At 46.6% G+C, this 23,318-nt stretch overlaps 7 protein-coding genes, 1 long non-coding RNA gene and 1 pseudogene across 9 annotated transcripts; 6 read left to right on the forward strand and 3 right to left on the reverse strand.

Annotated features, from left to right (window-relative positions):
* Nucleotides 1-6: 6 nt before the first annotated feature.
* Nucleotides 7-1,872, reverse strand: LOC136199803 (ammonium transporter 2-like; annotated as a pseudogene).
* Nucleotides 1,873-1,954: 82 nt separating this feature from the next.
* Nucleotides 1,955-5,128, reverse strand: LOC136199802 (PAN2-PAN3 deadenylation complex subunit pan3-like). Its single transcript, XM_065990105.1, has 17 exons — nt 4,917-5,128; nt 4,756-4,847; nt 4,642-4,685; nt 4,456-4,590; nt 4,349-4,399; nt 4,190-4,294; nt 4,077-4,131; nt 3,954-4,021; nt 3,787-3,874; nt 3,608-3,724; nt 3,465-3,551; nt 3,196-3,418; nt 2,911-3,135; nt 2,730-2,859; nt 2,621-2,685; nt 2,428-2,566; nt 1,955-2,352 (listed from the first exon to the last, which is right to left on the reverse strand). Exons 1-17 carry the CDS (start codon nt 5,054-5,056, stop codon nt 2,137-2,139), a joined length of 1,980 nt encoding a protein of 659 aa, XP_065846177.1. The 5' UTR covers nt 5,057-5,128; the 3' UTR covers nt 1,955-2,136.
* Nucleotides 5,129-6,385: 1,257 nt separating this feature from the next.
* On the forward strand, nt 6,386-7,805 carry LOC136199684 (uncharacterized). Its single transcript, XR_010673147.1, has 3 exons — nt 6,386-6,843; nt 6,914-6,965; nt 7,054-7,805. It is a non-coding gene; the product is annotated as an uncharacterized lncRNA (long non-coding RNA).
* A 2,382-nt stretch (nt 7,806-10,187) lies between these two features.
* On the forward strand, nt 10,188-12,903 carry LOC136199946 (serine/threonine-protein phosphatase with EF-hands 2-like). The gene is made up of 16 exons (XM_065990252.1): nt 10,188-10,269; nt 10,323-10,450; nt 10,516-10,561; nt 10,618-10,644; nt 10,701-10,828; nt 10,878-10,992; nt 11,055-11,101; nt 11,157-11,323; nt 11,388-11,574; nt 11,624-11,677; nt 11,740-11,925; nt 11,984-12,126; nt 12,182-12,288; nt 12,341-12,498; nt 12,555-12,639; nt 12,688-12,903. Exons 1-16 carry the CDS (start codon nt 10,215-10,217, stop codon nt 12,861-12,863), a joined length of 1,809 nt encoding a protein of 602 aa, XP_065846324.1. The 5' UTR covers nt 10,188-10,214; the 3' UTR covers nt 12,864-12,903.
* Nucleotides 12,904-13,028: 125 nt separating this feature from the next.
* On the forward strand, nt 13,029-16,633 carry LOC136199926 (heat shock protein 75 kDa, mitochondrial-like). Of its 2 annotated transcripts, none has more exons than XM_065990245.1 (18): nt 13,029-13,162; nt 13,215-13,267; nt 13,327-13,375; nt 13,487-13,569; nt 13,626-13,778; nt 13,830-13,901; nt 14,004-14,167; nt 14,219-14,328; nt 14,381-14,502; nt 14,554-14,849; nt 14,997-15,057; nt 15,110-15,196; nt 15,267-15,394; nt 15,456-15,513; nt 15,569-15,695; nt 15,743-15,825; nt 15,877-16,083; nt 16,134-16,633. In XM_065990245.1, the coding sequence occupies exons 1-18, from the start codon at nt 13,087-13,089 to the stop codon at nt 16,239-16,241; spliced, it is 2,037 nt and encodes a 678-aa protein (XP_065846317.1). In that variant the 5' UTR covers nt 13,029-13,086; the 3' UTR covers nt 16,242-16,633. The 2 variants fall into 2 exon arrangements, with proteins under 2 accessions (XP_065846317.1, XP_065846320.1); XM_065990248.1 differs by having other exon boundaries at nt 13,043-13,162; nt 13,218-13,267; nt 16,134-16,632.
* On the reverse strand, nt 16,246-17,070 carry LOC136199962 (V-type proton ATPase 16 kDa proteolipid subunit c-like). Its single transcript, XM_065990277.1, has 4 exons — nt 16,940-17,070; nt 16,727-16,885; nt 16,649-16,673; nt 16,246-16,591 (listed from the first exon to the last, which is right to left on the reverse strand). The coding sequence occupies exons 1-4, from the start codon at nt 17,010-17,012 to the stop codon at nt 16,384-16,386; spliced, it is 465 nt and encodes a 154-aa protein (XP_065846349.1). The 5' UTR covers nt 17,013-17,070; the 3' UTR covers nt 16,246-16,383.
* Nucleotides 17,071-17,312: 242 nt separating this feature from the next.
* LOC136199957 (uncharacterized) lies at nt 17,313-18,439 on the forward strand. Its single transcript, XM_065990263.1, has 6 exons — nt 17,313-17,499; nt 17,696-17,817; nt 17,869-17,916; nt 18,050-18,141; nt 18,198-18,270; nt 18,330-18,439. Exons 1-6 carry the CDS (start codon nt 17,421-17,423, stop codon nt 18,375-18,377), a joined length of 462 nt encoding a protein of 153 aa, XP_065846335.1. The 5' UTR covers nt 17,313-17,420; the 3' UTR covers nt 18,378-18,439.
* A 131-nt stretch (nt 18,440-18,570) lies between these two features.
* On the forward strand, nt 18,571-20,996 carry LOC136187584 (uncharacterized). Its single transcript, XM_065975214.1, has 15 exons — nt 18,571-18,730; nt 18,784-18,833; nt 18,884-19,026; nt 19,293-19,358; nt 19,414-19,561; nt 19,619-19,696; nt 19,758-19,827; nt 19,878-19,942; nt 20,000-20,115; nt 20,167-20,226; nt 20,278-20,351; nt 20,406-20,557; nt 20,613-20,672; nt 20,726-20,784; nt 20,852-20,996. The coding sequence occupies exons 1-15, from the start codon at nt 18,629-18,631 to the stop codon at nt 20,914-20,916; spliced, it is 1,308 nt and encodes a 435-aa protein (XP_065831286.1). The 5' UTR covers nt 18,571-18,628; the 3' UTR covers nt 20,917-20,996.
* Nucleotides 20,997-21,026: 30 nt separating this feature from the next.
* Nucleotides 21,027-23,191, forward strand: LOC136187573 (GDP-Man:Man(3)GlcNAc(2)-PP-Dol alpha-1,2-mannosyltransferase-like). Its single transcript, XM_065975203.1, has 2 exons — nt 21,027-22,833; nt 23,050-23,191. Exon 1 carries the CDS (start codon nt 21,057-21,059, stop codon nt 22,533-22,535), a length of 1,479 nt encoding a protein of 492 aa, XP_065831275.1. The 5' UTR covers nt 21,027-21,056; the 3' UTR covers nt 22,536-22,833; nt 23,050-23,191.
* Nucleotides 23,192-23,318: the final 127 nt, after the last annotated feature.

Raw genomic sequence — 23,318 nt, forward strand, 5'->3', positions numbered from 1 at the left:
CGGGTTCAGGCGACGCACGGCTAACGAGCGGCGATCTCGGTATCCGTCCGAGAACGAGCGACGAGATGAACTTACTCTTTCCCCCCGAATTTCCAACGCGACGTCTTCGCATCATGTCGCGTCGTGCACTCGGCGACGGCTTCTCTCGGCGGGGAAAACTTCCTCTTCTTTCGTTCCCGGTCCTTCTTCCATGATCTCCAATAGATTTGTCACCCGTTCGTCGATCGCTTCGAGATTGCCCGTGTGCCAGACGGCGCGCAGGAGCTCGCGACGCTTGTGAATTTCGTGGCCCCACTTCTGATCGTCTTCGTCGTCGCTTCCCTCCAAGTGATTCACCATCTCTTTCGCCTGCTTGTTGATGCGAACGCCGCGCTTTACCGCACGCTTTTAGGATTTTCAGCTCGGCTATCATCTTTCGACGCGGATGCTTCTTTCTCAGGTTTTGCAAGTCGACATGCGATTTTTCGTGGAGGTGGGGAACGCTCAACGCGCGACGCGCCTGACGAATCAACTGACGTAAGAACATCGAACCGCCAGCTGCGGCTAGAAAGAAAATATAATGTATCACGATTTATTCATTTAATGATTATGTAAATTATTACTCTTACCTATTGAGAGTGTTGTTGTCAAGGCGATGTGCGCAGCGACTATAAAACGTCCGCCGGTCATCCCGTCGGTTGTTCCAGCTGTAAATCCGTACCAGGCAAACCACAGGATGAGGACACCTATAGGTTCCGCTCATTGGTAATACTTAATTAGGTTACCATAAATTGCTGACCCAGAGTTGCCAGATATTCATCTTGCTTTTCTGCAGGTCTCTTTGATTTTCCAGCGAACACAACGCAAACGACGGCGGCCACAGATCCCAAGTAGTGAATGACTACTGCACCTACGCACATACGAACTTATACTTATTTGATACCACAACTAAGATGAACTGACCAGCAAAATCGAGAAAACCATTGCTACCAAATATGCCGGGATGATCATCAGACAAGCCAACGCTGCTGAGCCAGCCATTCTTATTCCACACCCACTGAGCGGCAAACGGATGCACAAAGGCTAGGGGTAAAAAATTCCATGGCAATTTTCTCACGTGACAAAAACAAAAAACAACAGGGCGTGGCTTTAGTGATTGATAGAGGAAACAATGGGCGTCGATTCAAAGCGTAAACGCCCTTCCGGGTCGTTTCCGGGATCCAAAAAAGCCTTCTTTTCGAACTTTTTCTTACCCGTTATAGCGAGCGTGCCGAGAGCGTAACCGACGACCTGAACGCGTCCGACGACGGCGCCCGTCACGACGGTCGCCGCGTTGGCGGCGAAGGCGAAGTGGAATTCCCAAAGGGCCGTCGCTTCCGCATCGGACGGCGACTCTTCGTGATCGTTGAGCTGGTAGTTACCGAAGCTAAACGTCGACGTCGCGAAAATGATGTTGTAGCCGACGAGCCAAAAGGCGAGCGCCCCGACGACCGTGTCGACGACTTTCATGCGAAGAAGAAGACGTCGATCGATGGGACCGAGACTGCAGCCGCCGTATTCGAGCATAACGAAGCCGGCTTTCATGAAGAAGATGAGAAAGGCGGCGATTAGGACCCAGGCGAAGTCGATTGCGTTGGCGACGTCGAGAACGTCGTCGTTGAGGCAGTCGATGAGGCAGGCGGTCGCGTTCGGCGCGCACGTCGCCTTGCAGTTGGTTTCGTGCGAGATGACGCCGCTCGACGTCGTCGAACCGTGGGTCGACGTCGAACCGCCGGCCATCGTCGTCGTCTGGTTGGGGCGAAAACACTTGGCACGCACGCGCAGCGCGCGAATAACTCGACTTGGACGCGAACAAAATGGCAGAGGGCGCTTCCTTCCAGTGGCTTTGTTGTCATTAGTCGATGACGTAGACGAAGGAAGCGCTTTCGTCACGCCACATAGGCGTGAGTGACAGCTCTAAGGAGGAGACTTCTTCGTACGAAATTTCCTTTTTTACTCACATACGTACACACTCTTTAATGTAAAATTCAACAAATTGCAGTCAGTAAAAGCCCTTCTCTGAAACTTTAAAACTACACATATACAATAACGGATCTTGAAATTCATTGCAGGCAACAATAATATCTAGTGACAGCTGATTATCTTGCTCCATTCTCATCATGTCCTTCCAAAATCCGCCTGCGCATGAGTCGCCGGAACGTCGCTCTCGACAAACGACTCGGGAGCGGCGGCGGCGGCAGCAGTGCGACTGGCATCAAGCATCTCACTAAAAGCGGTTTGAAGACAATTTTTCAAGCGTTCATACGATATCACAACGACAGATTGCTCATCTCTCGAAACGAGGCAAACCTGCTCCGGAGACGCTGAGTCGAGCTGATAGATAAATAAATAAATAAATAAATAAATAAATAAATAAATAAATAAATAGTCCCATCATAGCTAATTTACCTTATTAAGAGTTTGGATCACGTGAGACAAGTCGATCCACGGCGCGCCTGTGTCGGAGACTTGATGGAAAAGGTAGTCGCGAAAGAGTTTCAATAGATATCGATCGCCAGTCTCAGACCACGAGGGATCCATCTGAAATCTAAAACAGATACACCTCACACCAATGAGGCAGATAAATTTTATCTCTTTTTACTCTGGTCTTTCGTTTATGGTGCCCAGCTTGGCTAATAACCGAAACAATCGCCCATTTTCCATCTCCTGTTTAATGATTATAAAATGTTAATTTGAGCTTTGGCGTTCACCTTTATTAATTCGGATTCCATAAAGTCGGTCTGCGTGAAAGAATTCTCAATCTGCGTATAAAATCGCGCCCCAATCATGGGCATGATGTCGGCTATCGTTCGCATTGACTGCTGACTGCTCAGCAAGCAACTGGAAGCAAGAAAAAATATTTATACATACATATATATTTGATTGACATACACAATCAAATTCTTCAAATCAATGCTGTAATTAAGCGTTATCGTTTCGAGCGACTTGTGGAGCTGATCTTGCCGATTCGCTGCGAGAGAATTGCACGCGAGAGAGAGGAGAATCTGACCCAATGCCATGAGGTCTTCATGTTGATGACGACTGAGAAGAGCCGCCGGGTTCTGGACCTGATTGAACGTCACGACGTCCATGACGCCAACGCAATTCAATCTGAGTCTTACAAAAAAAAGAAATATGTATAAGGTCATTTAATTATTTATTGTGACTTCTCTCTACCTCGTTTTTCCCGTTACAAGAATTTTCGTTATGTCGAGTGCTCGAACGGCGAGGCCCTGTTCGTGAATTGCTTTCACTGCGGCAGTCAGCTGAATGCAGTACGTCCACAAGAGGTTCTCGGGTAACAACGACGAGGACGACGAGCCGGATGCAAACGGTTGCGACGATCTTCGTGCCAATGACGATGACGACGACGACGACGACGACGACGAGTACATGCCTCCTAGAATTCAAAATAATTGCTAATCGGAGGAAGTCGTTTCTCCCACCTTGTCTCGATCTCGCGCTAGGCGACGCGAATTGATGCGCGGCAAGTGTCTCCGCTCCGGGATGATAGTCGTGCGTGAAAATGAGACCTTTGCGTAACACACTAATAATCAACCATCCTCCACCGCCGTGGCGTTCGCTGTACTATGATCTCCGAATTGCTTCGTCGTGAAAACTTCTCGTAGGGAAACCACGTTGGGATGATTCAGCTTTTTCCATTGTTCGACGCGTTGCAGTGACCGGGCGCTGCTGAGACGAAAACCTGAAATGAAGCGATGGACGCGTGAGAATGTTTGATGCAACAAGCTGCCACTACCACTGCACCGTGGATTCTTCTTAGTGCATAGAGTACACTGTTCTTCATGCTGACAGCCTTGTAGCAAGTCGTCTTGAAGCCAAACGGTCCCGGGCCCTAGAACAGAAGACAGACGAAAGATCTCATTTTTTGCCTGATGCTGACAGTTAAATTAATTATATAGCCAAACGCTCACCTTTTCTTTTCCCATTACTGGCTCAAGAGGACAAAGGGAGTGATATCCTTCGAGTTCCTGAGGGATATCTACTTGCGCCAATTAATTTATTTCTGCATCTGCATCGAAGTTAACCGTCCATACCACTCATTTCTGAAGAGACGAAAGATTGGGCGACCATCTGACGATGTACCAATTCCTAATAGACGAAATTTCAATAGGACGTCAATGTGATTGACGTCAAACGGTAAAGATACGTGTCTCAGTTCTTCCATCATTCCATATCCAGCTTGAGTCGACGTCAAATGAGCGACGTGAGACGGAGGCCCATTGTAGACCCTCCCATCGGGAAACGTAACCATCTAAAAGAGCAAACAATCTCCCCAAAGAAAAGCCATCGAGAGAACGTCGACTACTGAAGTCTGAGGATAGTAGAAAGATGCTCCCGCTCCGCCCACCATTCCATCCTACAAAAAAATACATTCTATAAATATAATAAATATTATTAGTTGATTGATCTCACCGGCTGTCCCGTCATATTCTGGTGATGAGGATGATGGTGATGATGAACGAATGAGTTTTCAGCATACGCTCCATCGGCGGCAGCGTTATACGCGTACATTCCCGTCGGCACGAAAGCGTGCGCTCCCGGATTAGGCTAGATAGAAAAATTTTCCCGCCGCCCAATTGATATACATAGATCCCTTACAGGTTTCACGCGACCGTGACCGTAAACGTGAGGACTGGGACCGACTGTGGAATAATAACGCTCTTTAGAGTGCGCGAACGCACGAATTTTTTTTCCATTTCGTTTTTTTCTCGCCTTGACCGTAGTCTCTTCCGTACGCGCTCGGACTGCGACTGTATTTGTACATTTGCGGCTGGACGCCGTGCGGCGCGTTGCGCGTTTTTGGTCTGCGCGAAAGAAACGAATATTTTTCTTCGCGATCGTGCGATAAATATTTCGCGTCAACGTTCTCGAACCCCTGCGCGGGAACAAAGATTGGTCGCGTGTTCGATTCGGTGACGTATCGATCGCCGCGAGGATAGGCTGACGTCGTTGTCATGCCGGGACCGAAAGGGGCCCCTCCGAAACGAATTCCTCCCGGTATGGGTTCTTGCATCAGATTGAAGAGCCGTCCGTCGCCGACGGACGTCGTCGACGCTTGTGACGCCTTTTTTGAGGAAAAAGAGGAAAGCAAATCCGGGATCTATCCAGGTCCCGGTTTGAGAATTCCGTCTTACCCTTACCGTACCCCCAGGGGCCCCTACCAGGTCTTACCTCGTTACAGTCCTAAGTTTAGTCCAAAGTTTGAAAAGAGAGTATTTTGCTTTTAATTTATTAATTAAAGTGCTGAGCCTCTGCCTGTAGCAGACTATTTTACAAGGTAAAAATCTTTTTGAAGCCTTTAGTGGCTTAAACTTTGACATTTATTAGTACGTTGTACTGTAGAGTCAGTAGTAGTAATTACTAGTTCCGTCATACACGTACCACGTGACAAATTTCGCCTGTACAGTAGGAGACGAGCGCCTGCGGGAATGGAGCGGTGCCAAATTTACACGCTGTCGCCTGAGTCATTTTGCTAATTTTCTCGAGTTGCGGGATTGAGCACCATGCTGAGAGCTAGTGCTTATCCTCTCCAGTGGCGTAGAAAGATCTTTTCTAGTGAGGGGGCTGCGCGCGCAATTTTTTTTGGGACCATGCCCACATAATAGTGCACTCTGAGGTTGATTTTCGCTGTTCTAAAGTGGTTAGCTAAATAACTGGATATCCGAATATTTCGCGAATAACTAAACTCTCATACTTTCCGAAATATAGCTCGATCTCCGACTATTTGCTGCAGCAAATTTTGCAGCAGTGAAAATTAGTTCTAGATTGTCCGTTCTCTCAGGCTAAATGTACATCAAGAATAGGTTATTGAGACGTTCCGAAGTCATAGAAAACCGTCTGGATTCGACAACTTCACAAGGGAAGAGAAGTACAGCTCTTTTAGCTGTGGCGCTAGTGACGGGTGGTGTACGCTCTAACCAGTAAATCAAAGGCAGAAGGGCTTACAAATAAAGTTATAGGTAAAAAAATTCAAGGGGGGCTGCAGCGCCCCGGCTCCTACGCCTATCCGTCCCTACCACTCTCAATGTTGTCTTGTCCTTGTCCTTCTTTCAAGTTGAGTCTCTATCAGGATACATCAGAGCTCAGAGCCGGCCCGGCCCGACTCGAGCGTTGCAATAACTTGGGCGGCAGTGTTTATAGTTCTTAGGTACACTTCCCGCGTTCAGTATAATAGCATGTTTCATGCAACGGTTGCTGTGGTCAGCATTAAATTACATTGTGTACAGAAACTCCATTAGACCGGCCCGCTGTTACGCGCCGCCGCCGCCGCCGCCGCCGCCGTCATCGGTCGTTTTCTTACGCCGATAGCCTTTTCGAGATCGGCTCACGACTGATGAATTGTTGATCTTCGGTGCAGTTCGCGTTAGTACATAATTAATTAAACAGGACCGATCCAACGCATGGACAAGCTAGAGGGAGAGACCCGCAGCTTAATTAATTATTAGTGTTTTTTGTTTTGCTTTTAACTACCAGACGGATGTGGTTGCAAAGTCTGAACGCAGCTTCGGGCGCACTATGAATAAGCCTGCGTTCGCGTAATCTTATCACATTCTTATCGTATGTTTCTTTTCATTCCTATGTTTTTTTGACTAGCTTGCAGCTATATTGGCGCTGAATTGAGACGTCAATCTTCCCTGTAGACATTCATTTATCTTAATTGACTAAATCACGCGGCTATTGCTTCTACAAGGCCTCAGGCTTTTTATCGTGGTGGGCGTGGCCACAACAGCTATATAATGAAGAACAGAGAAGGAGACGAGACAGTCACAAGTTTCTGGAGAAGGATACGACGTTTGCAAGGTATAAATAGCACGAGCCATGAGTGATAGTACGATAGAAACGTCGCTGGCTATTTAATTATGTTTTATAGCAGATTCTATACGATACAATGCAGTCTTTTTTCTTCTTGGTTGCTTCAGCAGGTACAGTAAGCGCTTCACAAATCAGCATGCAGTTTCGAACTGCGAATAATACGTTAGATTAGTGAACGCTGATTTGGGTTTTCTATAGTTTTGATTCTCTGCACTTACGGGACCGAGGTCGCTACTAATAAAACCGAGCCCAACGATGATCTTTACCTCAAGCGCAATCAATACTTAGTTGAAGGAAAACTTACCCTCAAATGCTGGTCGGATGCTGGCAGTTCGTGTGAACCGTTTGGGTATCTCAGTTTTATTGGCGACGGTACAACTGTGATAGTGTGGAAGTACGCAGAAGGTACTTTGTCTGTCCGGGAAGACACCGTCATCGAATATCCTATATCTGTTACGTTCCCTTCTCGCGTGAAAATGCTGCAGGTGAAAGGAATAATAGAAGAATACGACACCTCATCAGGCAACGACCTTCTTGGAGAATATTCTCAAATCTATAATCCTCCCAGCGTGGGAGAACACTACACCATAAGGTCCAGCTGGCCAACCGGAGGAACAGCCGTTTACTTCACGGTGACTCGGGTGTAGATCCAATCTCGGAGAAACGTAACGAGCGAACGTTGTGTGCTTTCTCGCCTCTCTTAATGTTTTGTTTGTTGTCGTGTTTGTCACGTGCGTCGTTTCACTGTTATATTTGATGTTTGTCCGAGCGAGTGAAGAGCCTCGGTTGCAGAAAAAAAGATCTTTGTCGGTCACAGCGGCGTCGAATCGTACTGTAATGAGTCTCTTGTGTCACCGTGCTCGGGCGAACTGGTCCATGTTGACTCATGCACATAGATCTACCGGCGCACTTGCACTTGTTCTTCTTTGCTTGTTTTAGACCAGGTGGGCTGGCCCGTAGAAAGCAGTTGATTGAAGAGTGGGCTGCAATGATTGCGCGTTCCCTGTACTATGAAAATTTCTCGTAGGAAAACCACGTTGAGATGATTCAGCTTTTTCCATTGTTCACCGCGTTGCTTGCAGCGACCGGGCGCTGCTAAGACAAAAACCAAGCAATGACGTGACAAAAGATTGATTGGTCGCGTGTTCGATTCGGTGACGTATGTCGTTGTCATGCCGGGGCCGAAAGGGGCCCCTCCGAAACGAATTCCTCCCGGTATGGGTTCTTGCATCAGATTGAAGAGCCGTCCGTCGCCGACGGACGTCGTCGACGCTTTTGACGCCTTTTTTGAGGAAAAAGAGGAAGTAAATCCGGGATCTATCCAGATCCCGGTTAAGAATTCTCACCTATTTTCACAAGGTGGATGTTTGTTATTGCTCCTACTGTACGACCGTCGCAGCATTTTATTTTATACGAAGCTTCTTGAAACCTTCAGTAGCTTTAAACTTTGACGTTACAGTACTATAATTAAAATTGCTATGATGTCTAATTTCTTTCTCTGTTTTACTAAAATAAAATCCGTGATTTTTGCAGAGTGATAATATAGGGAGGACCAATTTTGAACACCTCCTACTTGCTACGTCAACAACGAAAATCCGGGCTCTGCTGTTCCGCCGGACGTTCCGCAGCGATGCTTCTTCAATCCCGCTTGTCGTTGAGTAACGGGACTTCTCGTGGCGGCCGAGATCGCCTGCGTAAAGTCGTCAATTCGGCGTCTCGTCGCTCTCGATTTCTTTACGGGATTTTGTTGGTCGTCGCCTTCGTCCTCATCTGCATCGCCGAGAACGCGTTTATTCAGTACCTTGAACCAGTCAGTAGTTCTACGGGCACAAGCTGCAACAGAAAACTTCGCTCGAGCGAAGTTAAGGCGGCACTAGCGGAACTGGACCGGACACAAGAAAAATCACCCGATATGGAAAGTCCAGATACTGACTCAGAAGCGGATGCAACTTCAGAAAAGAAAAATCCTGACGAAAATTCCAAACCCGACGACGTTCCAGATAAACCTGCAGAAGAGAAAATTCCCGACGAAAAGCCTAAACTCGAACCTCCAAATAAAAAAGTTGAATCACCGCCAAAAGAAGTTCAATCACAAAACGTCGAAAAAACAGCTTCAGAAGCGAAAACTCCCGACGAAAAGGCCCAACCCAAAGCCCCCGATCAAACGTCCCCGGAAAAAGTCGAGTCAAACGTCGCCGTCTCCTCGCCGCCGTGGGAATCATTCGGCTGCGGCAAGTCGCACCCGATTCTATCCTGCCAAAAGAGTCGCGTGCGTTCCTTGTTGGATCAATTTCGAGTGCCGAACGAAAACGATTTCAAGCGCCTCGTCGCACTCCGCCAACGCCACGCCAAGTGCGCGATCGTCGACGCCGTCGACAAGGTCGCCGCGAAAATTCACGGCGCCGAAATCGACGCCGCCGACGTCGTCGTGCGCGTCAACGAGGCGATGTCGACGGGCGACGGACGCGTGCGCGGAAAGCGCGTCGCCGACGTGGTGATCGCCAATTCGAGAGTGAGTCGATGTCCGACTCTCAGTCGCGATTCGAGTGTTTTGGTGCTACGCGTCGGCGAGCCGACGGACGTCGATAAAGTGTTCGTGATGGATTGTCATAATCGGTATCGCACGAAGACGTTCTACGTTTCGTCGGAGGTGAAGAAAGCGGCGTCGACTGTCTCTTTGCAGTATCAGTCGAAATTGCATCTGAAAGCGGAGAGCGACGTTCCCACGACGGGATTGATTGCTGTTGCTTGGGCGCTGCCTCTTTGCGATGAAGTTCACTTCTATGGTTTTGGTTTTGATGGGCCGGATGGTAAGTTTACGTATTTTAGCGAGGATGTCAATTCGGATAAACTGAAGCCTTTTCAATTGGTTGACTATGATGTCGAACACGCCGTTTTGAAAGAAATGGCCAAAGGAAAGTTTGTTGACGAAATCAAGGATTTGCCTTCATCAAAAACTTACGGAAAGGTTATTGTGCACGAATAACTCTTGCTACCACAATTATATGATATATATGTAGTCAATAACGCTGTTAAAATTGCAGTGGAAAAACCCATAAATTTTTGAAAAACTTACGATCAAGGTTACTCACTGCCAAGTCAAGGTTACAGCCAACGCTGTGGACTTCTACAGTACTAAATTTTTTTGTCTACTTCTCTTGACCACAAACGGTGCTTGTTGGACGCATCTCTTTGGTAGGTTCATGCCATACCACAAGAAATGGCTAAAGGAAAGTCTGTTGATAAAATCACGGATAAAATTGCGTCGTCACGAACTTATTATTCGCAGTTGCTATGTATCTTTGTGTGTGGGAGGGGCGTCGGAAGCCCGTACAACGATTCGAAAAGCGACGATTTGAATGGGGTGCGGGCTCTCCAAGCGGCCTCTTCCTATTCTAACCGAAGGCGAAAGACGTGCGTTGTCCTTTTTTCGCGTGATTTCGACCGCTAGACGTCTCCTTCGGTAGGATTGCGCGCCACTCTCCTCATCCAGCGATGGTATCGACGCCAAGTGGCTCGAATCGTCGCCAAGCGAAACTGCAATTGGGCGATATTCGAAGAAATCGAATACGTCGGCGAACAAAATCAGCAGAAGGCGAGTCGTCGTCGATTAGGCCGTTGGGTATTTATCCTTTGCGCGTGACGTCAATGACTCTGCAGTTGCACAGGTTTTTCGCTTCGTGCCTCGAGATTCTTCCAAAATACGGTACATGGAAAATAGTCGTTATTTAATAATCGGCTTCGTGACAGCTGGGTTTTTAGCTCAATTTCTTCCATCGAGTCTAAATGGTAATAATATTTTAATTAATTAATTAATTAATTAATTGGTGTTCTTCTTTGCACAGGCTTAGATGCCTTTAGTGATGATCCCAACGATATAAAAGTTGAGGACGCTTACGATGGGATTCACCTCGACTTTCCACTCACTTTGAAGTCCTTGAAAATCGTTCTTGAAAGTTTTCGAGCGAAGCAGGCACGCAACAAATCGAATATAGATCTGACGATTGATAATGACGTGCCAGGTGTTGCACGCCAAGTACGTGCTCAAATTGATTCAAGAAGCTAAGGGAGTGCTTCGAAAGCAGCCAAACATAAATCGCGTATCAACTCAAGTAACAGGAGAAATCACAGTCATTGGTAAATGGCATAGGGAAAATCAATATCTAATTCTCTATTATTATTATTATTATTATTATTAGGTGATATTCATGGGAGGCTTCATGATTTACTCATTATTTTTTCTAAGGTATGTGTACACTGATATCAGTTCTAGGGGGTAGGTCCTGTATTTCTCTCGCTAGAATGGATTGCCTTCTTCTACTAATCCTTATATATTCAATGGAGATTTTGTCGATCGAGGACGAAATTCCACCGAAGTTGTTCTGATACTTTTCATGCTGCTACTTCTCTATCCGAATGCCGTCTATTTGAATCGCGGAAATCACGAAGACTATCTTCTCAACATAAGGCAAAAAATATCTCAAGACGTCAGTTTCTCTGTTAGGCAACGCGTGGACATGCCATTTTTTTAGATACGGTTTTACTAAGGAATTGACGGTGAAGTACGGAACGTCATCTGGTATCCTTATCCGCGCGTTTCGCGACGTCTTTCGATTTTTGCCTCTGGCCTGTTTGGTCGACAAGCGAGTCCTCGTCGTCCACGGCGGAATATCGCGAGAAATCACTATAGATTCTATAGAGAAACTGGAGCGTCACAAAGTAAGCATAGAGAAAATTTAAAATTATTTGGTTGGATCCCTTACTGCAGTACGTTTCCGTCTTGAGACCCGAGCACGCAGATAATGCAGGACAGTGGAAACAAGTAAAAGAAAAATGAATTAATCCCCAGACTATTGACATTATTATTATTATTATTATTATAAGATTCTTGACTTGCTCTGGAGTGACCCTCATTCGGACAGCGGTTGCTCTCCAAATGATCTGCGTGGGGGCGGCAGCTTTTTCGGTGCCGACGTATCGAAACGTCTGCTGGAAGAAAACGGTTTCGATCTGCTGGTACGATCTCACCAGTGCAAACAGGAGGGATTCGAATACACGCACAATTCCAAGGTAGAAGATGCACACTCGCTCGCATGCAGAGAGAAGAGTCCCTTATGTGACACCTAAGGTTTTGACCGTGTTTTCGGCGTCGAATTATTACGGCTTGAACACGAATCTCGGCGCTTACGTCAAATTGTTTCGTCGCGGGAGACCTCACTGCGTTCAATTTCAAGCGAAGAGAATGACTAAGGGGCTCACGATAAGGGAGCAGTAAGAAGAGGGAGTCCAGATATTTATTCATTTGTCTTAATTCATTTTCTTGCAGAGTGTCTGCCGTGGAAGAGTCGGCGTTGCGTGAACTGAAGGAAAAGCTGCTCGCTTCGAAGGAGAAATTGCTCGAAGAGTACGCAAAGTTTGATGAAGATACGACAGGTGGGGGCAGTCAATGGATCAATATATAATAGCATTTGAAAGATTTGTTTAGGATTGATATCGATTGAGAATTGGGTTTCGGTGAGCGAGACGGTGACTCGACTCTCCGTTCCGTGGAGAATGCTTCGGCGAAGATTGGTTCAGATGAGATCTGGTAAGATAGATTATTCATCTGGGTTTTTGCTGGACAATGAGAACGTTGCTCATAAGGTGCGGCTAAATTTGACCTTTTTCTTTTTTAATTATTTATTTGACGATTTCTTTAGTTATCGCTTGGTGTTACGGAAACGTTATATAGAAATCGCGAGAATTTGGAAACGATATTTCATATTATTGATAAAGATAACTCAGGTAGATTTTTGCTTTATTTTAAACATTTTTGCTCTGAGAGACGTTTAGGCTTTTTGAGTGTGGACGAGTTCAAGGCCGCCTGCGAACTGTTGGGTCAACATGCGGGGATTTTCTTTCCTGACGATTTTGCTGAAGATTTGTTAAAAAGTATGGATTTTGACAAAGACGGTGCGATCAATTTGAACGAATTTTTGGAATCCTTTCGTATTGTAGATAGCAGCTAATAGACTGGAAGGAAAGAACGTTCCTTCGCCATTTCAATTAGAGGAGGATGCGTGACCATTACTCCGCCTTTCCCTCCGCCTCCTGTTACATCTCTCAACGTGTCAAACACTGTACTTTACGCGTGATCACGTCATTTGGTCCACAAAAACGACGTCGAGAGCCTGGCTAGCGCGCGTTGCTTCTCGATATTTTGCACGTTTTGGTTTCTTCCTTAGACTGATCATGAACTATACTCGGCTTGCAAAGCTTGTATTAAGAAGCGCTCTAAATTCACCCGTTCGAACAACCAAGCCGCTTCGTAATCGACCAGATCGAACTCGAAAAACGTCGACATGACTTTGAAACTTTAGCAGTGTTTCGGCACTCTTATCGTCTCATAAAAACGTCTACTGCTAGGATGAGTGTACAGCTGAATATATTTCTTATCCTCGAAAAAGTACTCTTTTTGTCCATGTCTTGTAGAGTGAGTCAAGTAGTTCGGTAGAGGACAGCACTGACGCAGTCAATCAAGGTCGGTGTTCAGTACTTTTTAGGATATTTTTGTATTTACAGTACACCCACAGTGCATGCATTCATTATATATTTATACCTGGTAATTTTAATTTTGGAATGACGTCTCTAGGACCGATTGATAGGAGAGAGTTTAAGGCAGAAACTCGACAGCTTCTTGATATTGTAGCAAAGTCTCTCTATTCTGAGAAAGAGGTTAATTAAAACCGTTATTACTGTGGGATTGGGGAGCTGTGACACAGAGACTTTAGGTTTTTATTCGCGAATTGATTTCCAACGCTTCGGACGCCCTTGAGAAATTGCGTCACCATCAAGTGAATGGTGTAACCATCGACGATTTCAGCAAAAGCCCCCTCGAAATTCGTATCACAACGGACAGTCAAACCGGAACAATCACTATACAAGTGAGACATATAAAGAGACAGCAGTGCTTTATTTTCATTTTTAATATTAAGGATTTTGGTACTGGAATGAGCAAAGAGGACATGGTAGAAAACCTCGGAACGATCGCCCGTTCAGGAACAAAGGTGGGGAGAGGAAAGTTAATAAACGTATTGCTATCGGGTCTCTCAGATTGTAGCTAGGGTTCCGGGGCTTTTTTTCAGATGTTTGATCTTGTTCTGCTTTAGGCATTTTTGTCTGAAATAGAAGACGAAAAGTCGTCGTCGTCAAATTCCTTGATCGGTCAATTTGGCGTCGGATTCTATTCCACGTTTATGGTGGCCGACAAGGTGAAGGTGAACAGTCGTTCATTCGAGACCGGAAGTCAAGGATACACGTGGTCATCTGATGGGTCAGTGCAATGCGTACCCATCGAAACGACTTCCTATTATTTTGCTCATAGATCTGGCTTGTATGAAATATCTGAAGCGTCTCACGAAACAAGAGGCACGAAAATCGTCGTTCAGCTCAAAGCGGACGAACTTCGATTTGCAGACAGAGACACAGTTGAAGGCAAAGACAACGAAAAACGCGTTGAGAGCTCACACTCACAGTATACCTTCAGGCATAGTGAAGAAATACTCCAACTTCGTTGGTTTTCCAATATTTCTCAACGGCGAGCAAATCAATACAATTCAACCGCTATGGACGCAAGATCCCAAGGCGATAACGACAAAACAACACGAGGTAGGTCACCTCCGCTATGACACTGGCTCATATCGTTTCTCCCTTATATAGGAATTTTATCAATTCATTTCGAATGCTTTTGACAAGCCGCGTTACACGCTTCACTTCGTCGCCGACGCGCCGCTCAGCATTCGAAGTCTCTTCTACGTGCCCGAACAGCTGCCGGAGATGTACGGCGTGCGCGTACTTGAACCGGGCGTCAGTCTCTACAGTCGACGAGTTCTGATTCAGTCCAAGGCGAGGGACATATTGCCCGAGTGGCTTCGATTCGTTCGCGGAGTGATTGACAGCGAGGACATACCGTTGAATCTCAGTCGCGAGTTGCTGCAACAGAGCGCCTTGATACAGTGAGCAAACGAGCATAGATTTATTTATTTATTTATTTATTTATTTATTTATTTATTTACAACACAGAGAGTCAGTAGTCATTTACCCATATGTATACAGTATGCTTAGAAGAAAGACATTTTTATGAAGAGTTTTTTCTTCCTTAGAAAACTGCGCAGTGTTTTGTCTTCGAAGTTGATTCGCTTTCTTGCTGACGAAGCTAAGCGGGTGCGTCCAGTTTAATTGTCTACGTTATAGATGAGACGGCGTGATTTTTTAGGATCGGAAAAAGTACGAGAAATTTTTCGCCGAATGTGGAATCTTTCTTCGCGAGGGAATCGTGTCCGCTTCGGACGACGCGGAACGGGTGCGAGTGACGAACGACGGAGGCGATGACTACGAGTGATTTTTCACACTCGCACTTGGGTTTTGTCTAGGAAGAAATAGCGAAGCTCTTTCGATTCGAATCGTCGTTCGAACGGCCCGGCGTCACGACGTCGTTGTCGGAGTACGTTTCGAGAATGAAACCGGGTCAGAAGAACATCTATTATCTCTGCCTACCCACGTGGGTGTAGAAGTGTTTCCGCTGCTCTTCGTTCATTTGTATGCGTGTTCTCTTCTTATAGGCGAGAGTTGGCTGAAACGTCTCCCTATTATGAACCGCTTCTTGCTCAAGGACACGAAGTAAGAATAAAAGGCTCTTTGTTGCTAATTGAGTGATTGATCTGCTCTGTTGTAGGTCCTTTTCTCTTATGATCAGTTTGATGATACTGTTCTAGCTCAGCTTAGGTCATTCAACGAGAAACCTGTTCTCTCGGCCGAGTCGTATCTGTCTAAATCAGAAGAAGAAGGCGAAGTCAAAGACGGTACAGAGAACTAGAGAGCTTTCAATTTCATCATCTTATTTTTTTAGGAAGTCTGCCGTCAGACGAAGCGGACTCTCTGGTCAAATGGCTGACGAGAACACTAGGATATCACAGAGTCAAAGAAGTAAAGGTAAGAGATAACAACACCATTTTTTTATTTATCACTATAGTGTGCTCCAAGGTGTCTCGTCGTCTTTCGAGTCATCCGACGATGCTGACCGTGTCCGACATGGTCTCCGCTAGAAGATTCCTCCGAGCCATACGACCAGAAGAGAGGGGAAAGATACTCCAACCGACCCTGGAAGTCAATCCGAGTCATACCATAATCAAACGACTCGCCACGCTGAAGGACGAAGACACCAAATTGGCTGTCCTTGTAGCTGAACAGGTAAAAGCACCGACATGCTTCTGCGAGATATGTAGCCTGTTTTTTATTAGCTATATGACAATGCTTTGATTGCTGCTGGCCTGATGGACGATCCACGACGAATGCTGGGGCGATTGGATAGTCTCGTAGAAAGCGTGGTACGCGAACAGGAGAAGTAACCAGTCGCTTTTACGGCAACTTTATTGGGGAACAACTTACACACACACACAATCAAGTGAGAAAACATAGAATTTCCAGTTCCACAGCAGACAGAGAAAAAAAAAAGAGCGACACACTTACACATACATAAACACTCATGCACTACTTCTTCGTCGACATAATGAGAGCTACAATGAGTCCATAAAGACCCAAGACTTCAGCAAAAATGAGAATGAGAACCATGCCGACGAAGAGACGCGGTTGCTGAGCGGTGCCCCTCACGCCCGTATCACCGGCTATACCGACAGCAAAGCCGGCGCCCAACCCACTCAAACCGACGCTCAATCCGGCTCCGAGTTGCATAAAATTTCTAAAATAATTAGCATTGATATTAATGAAAACAGATACTTTCTAGATGACGAATTACTGGTAGAGCGAGTTCGAGCTCTTGGCTAGTGAGAGAACGAGTCAAAACGGTTTCGCGTGCGCGACGATTGGAACTCACCGTTGCTTCCGATGAGGACGGCAACGACGAGACCGTAAATCGCGATAATACCCGCCATGACGACGGGAAGGATCGACTTCATGATGAGTTCGGGTCTCATTACGCTCATCGCCGCTATTCCCGAAGCGCTCTTTGCCGTTCCGTAGGCGGCGCCGAGACCTGGAATGCGTGAACTCGAAAGGGGGCCCCGCCGTTTCGTTTCGCCGCTCTTACAGGTAAATACGATTGCCGCCGTGGCGCCCATTGCGCCGAAGAAACTTGCGTATGCGGGAGGCGCGTCAGCCATAGCGTAAGAAGTGAGGTGTTTAGGTAAGACGTCACGTGAAATTGGCCCGGATCTACATGTGACCGGACTTTTGTAAAAAGGCACTCAATTAGTAGTCTCAATAGCAAAGGATTATTGCATAGAGTTCGAGACTACGGTAGATGGAACAGTAGACTACTCAGTAGACTGCATGAACTCGACGAATAATACGTCACGCCAACGCCCGGATAGACACATGCCAAGGCTGACTTTCATCGAAACTAATTTATTACTGTATTCGCAATAACGTTATGCTTCGTTTTTAGAGAGAGTCTTCCTGAGTTAGGTCTCTTTGGGCGCTCCACCATCGTCGATAGCCTCCGAGGCTACATCGTCCCACATCGTCGAGGGCGTACCGGCTTACTGCGCCTGCGCGTCGTACACGCTGTTATGGCTCACTTGGCACTGACGAGATCGACTTGGAAGGCTCTCGCCTCCTCGCGACTACTAGTAAAACATCTTAGATACGGTACGAAGTCGATTCGTCGCGAAACCGCTCGCGTACGAGACGATAGTAACCATTGCGCGTCAACTCTCGCCTCAAATCGAAGCCAATCGTCAAACGCGCGCGTAGAAGAGCACGTTTTTATCGCTCGGCCTCACAAAATACGTTCGGAACGTCGATTTTTTCGCCACGCGCTATTCACGTGTTCTTTTTTCTCCAGCTTCGTTCGCCGCCAGTCAATTCCGACGCGCTCGTCTCTCGACGTCGACGAACACGGTCAATCCGCCGCAGCAGAAGTCGTGGCTGTTGAGATGGCTTTCCGACGAGACGGACGAGACGAAGGCAAGCCACGCAACCTCGGAATCACGAAGTCTCACTCTGTGTTTGTTCTAGGTTATGGATTCTACGGAACGACAGGAGAGAGAAGATTTATTAGAGAGGGTCTGTTTCGTCCGTGTCTACATGTACAGTGGAATCTGTTCGCTTTGTCGCACGCATTTGATTATCTATCATTGGCATAGATTCCACTGTGGACTAATTTGTGATTATAACATGATGACGTATTTTTTTGTAGGTGCGGAGTATGTACTTTGCTACGCCGCCTCTGAAACCCGATTTGGCATTTTTCAAGGAGGCCTTTCAATTGCTTATAAAGTACTGCGATAGGTGAGAAGATTGGGCTTCAGTAGTCTTGGAAATCGTTGATTCTCGTGTCTCTGTAGATCTGGAGTTGAAACTCTGTGGCGATTGTTTACAGAGTCGGGTATTGATCCGGATGACGAAATTCAGAATATGGTGAGATAGATGAAATGAGTGACGTAAACTGTGGCCTACTATACCACTACCCTCTACAGGTTGATTCATTTCTCGCTGACACAGAAAAATCAAAGTGGTTTGACTAGCAGAAAGCCTACACCCGTAGTGCCTGTAATTGTAATGATTGTATTTATACTGTATCATCTCTCTGTACGTCGCGCGGGTCTCATCGATCTCTTTCATCGATTAGGTATGACGGTCCCGGTCTCTTTTCTAAGGCTCTTAGTCGCGGACACACCTCCAACACACCGCCCGAATTCCCGGCTCAGGCGACTCTGGTTGATATTCTTCCCATCCACGTTTCTTTCTCGTTTATCTGCGTTCGCGAGCGTTCGCTATGCACGATGAAGGCGCCCAAAGCTCGCCGAAGATCTTTGCCAACATCTTCATATCGTTTGTCGGGGCTGGCGTTCTCGGTTTACCGTTCGCGTACAAAGAGGTAACTCCTCCCCCCTCTCCTCCTCTCCATCTCGCGACTTGTCGACCCCAAAGGCGGGCGTCATGGAAGGCTTCATCATTATGACATTGATCGGATTGGTCAGGTACGTCGTTCTTAGTCGTTTTTTCGTCTACGCATCGCTCTCCGTCGCAGTACGAAAGCCATGCTCCTTCTAATCGACTGCAAGTACAAACTTCTGGCGAAACGGCCCAACGGATCGTCGACGCACGACGTGGAGACGGTCGAAGCCGCCTCTCCCCAGATTCCGGACAGGGATATCGAATACGGAGACATAGGTACGTAGGAAAGAGCGAACGATAATAGAATCGTTAGTACCACATATTACGTATAACATTGGGAAAGGTTCTCACTATCTTATCAGAGAGAGGAAATTTTTTTTTGTGAGATGTCCAAGTGCATCCTGAAATGTTTTTCTTTCTAAAGCCACATTCTCCTTTCCTAAGCTAAGCTAGTTGGAGTGTGGTCTTCTCACGTTGCGGAAGTGCATAGAATCTTTGTGTTCCTAGAGTCACGTGTATATGATATCTAATTTTTATTCTAGGGTATTATGCCATTGGCTCTTTTGGGCGTTATCTTGTCGAAGTGTCAATAATTGTATCTCAAGTCGGTGCGGAGTTCGTATCCAGAGTCTTTTTTATCGAGATTGAAAATGAGGGGTTTAGGATTTTCGTGCGCCTATTTGATTTTCATTACGGAAAATATCAACAACGTCTTGCCCAATTTGTCAAAGGGCGCAATTCTAATTGGCCTTCTTCTGCCCTTATTTTTTCTATCTCTTCTTCGGCACTTGCAGAGCTTGGGAACATTTAGGTACGAGGCAAAGACGTTCTGCATTTATATACGCAATTGCTGCGTCTTTTGTAAAAGTTTGTTTGCTGATTTTGCCAACATCTTCGCATACGGAATCGTTTATTATTTTGATCTCTCTCAAACACATCATATCAAGTGGGTTGGGATTCGTCTCCCACCCAAAGAGTCGATTGTTTTGATTTTCTTCTGAGTTTAGGTTGCATCCGCGCGCTTGGTCGCTCGAAGGCTTTCCCTTCTTCTTGGGAATTGCTATCTATTGTTACGAGGTAATCTCTTTGAATCCAAAGACTCGTTGCACTTAGAGCTCTCTTTTTAGGGTGCTGGAATGATTCTGTCTCTGGAGCAATCGGTTGCAAAAGAGAAGAGAGGCAAATTTAGAACGTAACTCTTTTTAATTGAAAAATGATACTGTACTGATTAACGAATTAATGTGTTTAGGCTGTTCAAAATAGCCATGTTTATCGTGACGTCGATCTACATTTCCTTTGGGACGTTTGGCTACCTTAGTTTTGGTCCGGAAACAAACTCAATCATAACACTTAATCTACCGTCTGGTATGGGGGGAATAAGGTACATTCTCGCGATAGCTATAATTTCTCCTTTAGGCCCCTTTCCTCTCATTGTCAAACTTTGTCTTAGCTTTTCATTGTTCTTCACCTATCCTGGTACTAGTAGCGATCAAGCACTGCTTCAGCATTCATATTTCTCTATTGCAGTAATGATGTTTCCGGTTGTGCGTATAATTGAACTCAAGATGTTTGGTGATCCTCAGTCATCAGGTCATGCGGGGGTCTGTCAATGAATTCAACTGAATTGGTAGCTTGTACTCAAAGTCTTGGTCTAGATTGTGATCCGCGCCTGCCTTGTCATACTCACCGGACTGGTCATCACAGCTATACCCAATTTTGCCAATCTGATGGCTCTCGTGGGATCGAGCTGCTGCACGCTTCTTTCCTTCACTTTGCCGGGCTTCTTTCACATGAAAGTTTTCAAAGAGTATACACATTAATGCGAAATTAATTTTCTAATTAATACAAGACGCTTTCTACAGTGATAAAAGGCGTTTGGCACGTGCTTTTGATTGGCTGCTTATTCTTCTCGGAATCGTTGGGTAAGAAATAAGCCAAAATTGTGTTCAAAAACGACATTTTTTTTTCTTTCTAGAGCCCTAATAGGTACGCAGGACGCTCTTAGTCGAATTTTTAGCGGAAGCGGCGCCGAAGGTGAACCGTGAACTATTTCAGTATATATATTTCCCTAAACGCGTCACTTTTGCAATGTTGCAAATAGTCGTAATAGACGGAAATGGCCCGACTGCCCCTGCCCTCTCTTCAACCCATAAGCAGCAACTCTGAAAATACAGCATGCTTTTAATATCAAACAGCCATCAAGAGAATTGAAATTAATTAAAAAGAAAAGACAGGTTTTAAAATGACACTCCCACGCAGCGAACGACGCGCGCTAAGACGTTTCCAAAGGAAGCCATCTGGACAAAATGCTCTTGTACGTTGCCATTGCATTTGTCTCCGGCCTTCTTCTGACAGCGGCTCTATACGTCTGGTTCACGCGTCGAGGCGCGAGGACGCTCGCCAACTTCAAAAACGCCCACTCTTCCTCATTCTCCTCCTCCTTCTCCTCGTCGTCTTCAACCCCAAAGCGAATAGTCGTTGTCGGTCTCTTTCATCCGTACTGCAATGCAGGCGGCGGCGGCGAACGCGTTCTCTGGGCGACGATACGGGCCCTGCAGAATCGCTACGCTTTCGTCACGTGCGTCGTCTACACGGGCGACGTCGACGCGCCGTCGGACGTCGTCGTCGATCGCGCCGAAAAACGATTTAATATCAAAATTCCCGATCCCGATCGTATTCACTTCGAATATCTCCATAAAAGGAAGTGGGTGGAGGCGCGCACGTGGCCCTACTTCACGCTCATTGGCCAGAGTCTCGGATCAATTTTGCTCGGCGTCGAGGCTCTCTGGCGCCTATTCCCGGACGTCTACATCGATACAATGGGCTACGCGTTCACGTTGCCCCTTTTTAAATGGATCGCAGGCTGTCGCGTCGGCTGCTACGTTCACTATCCCACCATTAGTACGGACATGCTCGAAAAGGTGAAATCACGTCGAGACGATTTCAACAATCCGTCCATCGTCTCCAGGAGTCGTCTCTTGACCTGGTTCAAACTCATCTACTATCGACTCTTTGCGCGCGTCTACGGTTTTGTTGGCTCGCGAGCCAACGTCGTTCTCGTCAATTCGACGTGGACGAAGAATCACGTTGATTCGCTGTGGAAGATACCGCATCGCATCTTCATCGTCTATCCGCCGTGCAATACGAAGGATTTCGCGACGCACGGTCTCGTCGCCGACGACAACAACAACAGTCATCGCACGATCATCTCGATCGCCCAGTTTCGACCGGAGAAAAATCATCGACTGCAAATTGAAGCATTTCAGCGTTTCGCTCGCTCGCTGCCCAGCGGCAAGCAGGGCAGCGTCAAACTTCTTCTCGTCGGCAGCTGTCGGAATAAGGAAGACGCCGATCGGGTCGACGATTTGCGTCAGTTTGCCGATGAGCTCGGCGTCGCCGCCGACGTTCAATTCAAATTGAACGTTCCGTTCACCGAACTCAAGTCGTTGCTCGTCAAGGCGACGATCGGTTTGCACACGATGCGCGACGAACATTTTGGTATTGGAATCGTCGAGTGTATGGCGGCGGGTGCCGTCGTTTTGGCGCACGATTCCGGCGGGCCGAAATCGGATATTGTCGTCGATTGGCACGGGAAAACGACCGGATGTTTGGCGTCTACTGTCGATGGGTATGCTGGTATGATGAAAATGATTCTTTTGGATTGGGACGGTAAGGAACGGCTGCGGGTGCGCGAGGCTGCTCGTGCGTCGGTTATTACTCGATTTTCTGACGAGTCGTTTGATACTAGTTTTATTCGGCGGACAGAGAGGCTTTTTGCTTGGTAATTTTTCTTTGTGCGCATGCCTGTCGCGTTGCTCCGGCTTGCTTGGAAGAGGTGGGTTGCTTTATCCGCCTGTAGACGTGCAATCCGGTCGTGGTGATGAAGATAGAGATGGTTTCGCTTAAAAAGAGTCTTAGACGCTTTTGCGCGTGCTGAAGCTAACATCTCTTGGCTGTCTGATCGACTTTTCCTCCCGCTTCGTTTCCGACGGACGAATTCTCGGTTCTAAAACCTCTCTTGCAGACCCGATCCGGACCAGTGGCAGCAAACGGAACCCAAATGCTAGCCAGCGAGAGGGAAAAGTAAGTCTTAGCACTTACACGCACGATGGGGGGCCCCCTTTCCTTTCGACGCTGTCCATGATGATCAAACCTTATCCCAGTTGTCCCTAGCAGAGTTACGTCGTAACTATGTTGACCAAAATTGCATGTCAGGCTGAGACAGCGACGTTTATCAATTAGATATATAGCCGTAATTACACTGCACCAAACATGAGGTGATTTTATTTTTTTTCTTAGGTGGAAGAATCAAATTATTTACGTAAATTTATCTATTTATTTATTTGTCTTTTTTCAGTGCATGATACGATATATCTTTTCGCCAGTCCTCCGTTCTTTCGTCCGTGTAGCAATCAATAAAGATCTTTTTCGATTTTCCATACAGCGACAATTCGAGCACCGTGTCCTCGTCGCACTGCACGCGTACAATGTCGCTCAAGCGAAATGCGCAGTCCAATTTCGCGTTTCTCTTTGCCTTTGAAAACGCGCAATGTTCCAACCGAAACTAA

The sequence above is a fragment of the Oscarella lobularis genome, chromosome 1, assembly GCF_947507565.1.
Source record: "Oscarella lobularis chromosome 1, ooOscLobu1.1, whole genome shotgun sequence".
Taxonomy (NCBI): Eukaryota; Metazoa; Porifera; class Homoscleromorpha; order Homosclerophorida; family Oscarellidae; genus Oscarella; species Oscarella lobularis.

What these genes read in the sequence shown, in the direction of transcription:
- LOC136199802 (XM_065990105.1), bottom strand. Translation starts at nt 5,056, where the DNA reads ATGCAAGAACCCATACCGGGAGGAATTCGTTTCGGAGGGGCCCCTTTC. An exon ending in ATCTTTGTTCCCGCGCAGGG is followed by an intron (nt 4,848 to 4,916) that starts GTTCGAGAACGT and finishes TCTTTCGCGCAG; the next exon opens with ACCAAAAACGCGCAACGCGC. An exon ending in CGTCTCTTCAGAAATGAGTG is followed by an intron (nt 4,022 to 4,076) that starts GTATGGACGGTT and finishes TGGCGCAAGTAG; the next exon opens with ATATCCCTCAGGAACTCGAA.
- LOC136199957 (XM_065990263.1), top strand. Translation starts at nt 17,421, where the DNA reads ATGGCTCACTTGGCACTGACGAGATCGACTTGGAAGGCTCTCGCCTCC. An exon ending in GAGAAGATTTATTAGAGAGG is followed by an intron (nt 17,917 to 18,049) that starts GTCTGTTTCGTC and finishes ATTTTTTTGTAG; the next exon opens with GTGCGGAGTATGTACTTTGC. An exon ending in ATGACGAAATTCAGAATATG is followed by an intron (nt 18,271 to 18,329) that starts GTGAGATAGATG and finishes TACCCTCTACAG; the next exon opens with GTTGATTCATTTCTCGCTGA.
- LOC136199926 (XM_065990245.1), top strand. Translation starts at nt 13,087, where the DNA reads ATGAACTATACTCGGCTTGCAAAGCTTGTATTAAGAAGCGCTCTAAAT. An exon ending in CTCTCTATTCTGAGAAAGAG is followed by an intron (nt 13,570 to 13,625) that starts GTTAATTAAAAC and finishes CAGAGACTTTAG; the next exon opens with GTTTTTATTCGCGAATTGAT. An exon ending in AGACAGAGACACAGTTGAAG is followed by an intron (nt 14,329 to 14,380) that starts GCAAAGACAACG and finishes GTATACCTTCAG; the next exon opens with GCATAGTGAAGAAATACTCC.
- LOC136199962 (XM_065990277.1), bottom strand. Translation starts at nt 17,012, where the DNA reads ATGGCTGACGCGCCTCCCGCATACGCAAGTTTCTTCGGCGCAATGGGC. An exon ending in CGTCCTCATCGGAAGCAACG is followed by an intron (nt 16,674 to 16,726) that starts GTGAGTTCCAAT and finishes TTCTCTCACTAG; the next exon opens with CCAAGAGCTCGAACTCGCTC. An exon ending in AGCTCGAACTCGCTCTACCA is followed by an intron (nt 16,592 to 16,648) that starts GTAATTCGTCAT and finishes TAATTATTTTAG; the next exon opens with AAATTTTATGCAACTCGGAG.
- LOC136187573 (XM_065975203.1), top strand. Translation starts at nt 21,057, where the DNA reads ATGCTCTTGTACGTTGCCATTGCATTTGTCTCCGGCCTTCTTCTGACA.
- LOC136199946 (XM_065990252.1), top strand. Translation starts at nt 10,215, where the DNA reads ATGGGGTGCGGGCTCTCCAAGCGGCCTCTTCCTATTCTAACCGAAGGC. An exon ending in CGAGATTCTTCCAAAATACG is followed by an intron (nt 10,562 to 10,617) that starts GTACATGGAAAA and finishes CTGGGTTTTTAG; the next exon opens with CTCAATTTCTTCCATCGAGT. An exon ending in GGGCTCACGATAAGGGAGCA is followed by an intron (nt 12,127 to 12,181) that starts GTAAGAAGAGGG and finishes ATTTTCTTGCAG; the next exon opens with AGTGTCTGCCGTGGAAGAGT.
- LOC136187584 (XM_065975214.1), top strand. Translation starts at nt 18,629, where the DNA reads ATGCACGATGAAGGCGCCCAAAGCTCGCCGAAGATCTTTGCCAACATC. An exon ending in TTGCTATCTATTGTTACGAG is followed by an intron (nt 19,828 to 19,877) that starts GTAATCTCTTTG and finishes CTCTCTTTTTAG; the next exon opens with GGTGCTGGAATGATTCTGTC. An exon ending in AACACTTAATCTACCGTCTG is followed by an intron (nt 20,116 to 20,166) that starts GTATGGGGGGAA and finishes TTTCTCCTTTAG; the next exon opens with GCCCCTTTCCTCTCATTGTC.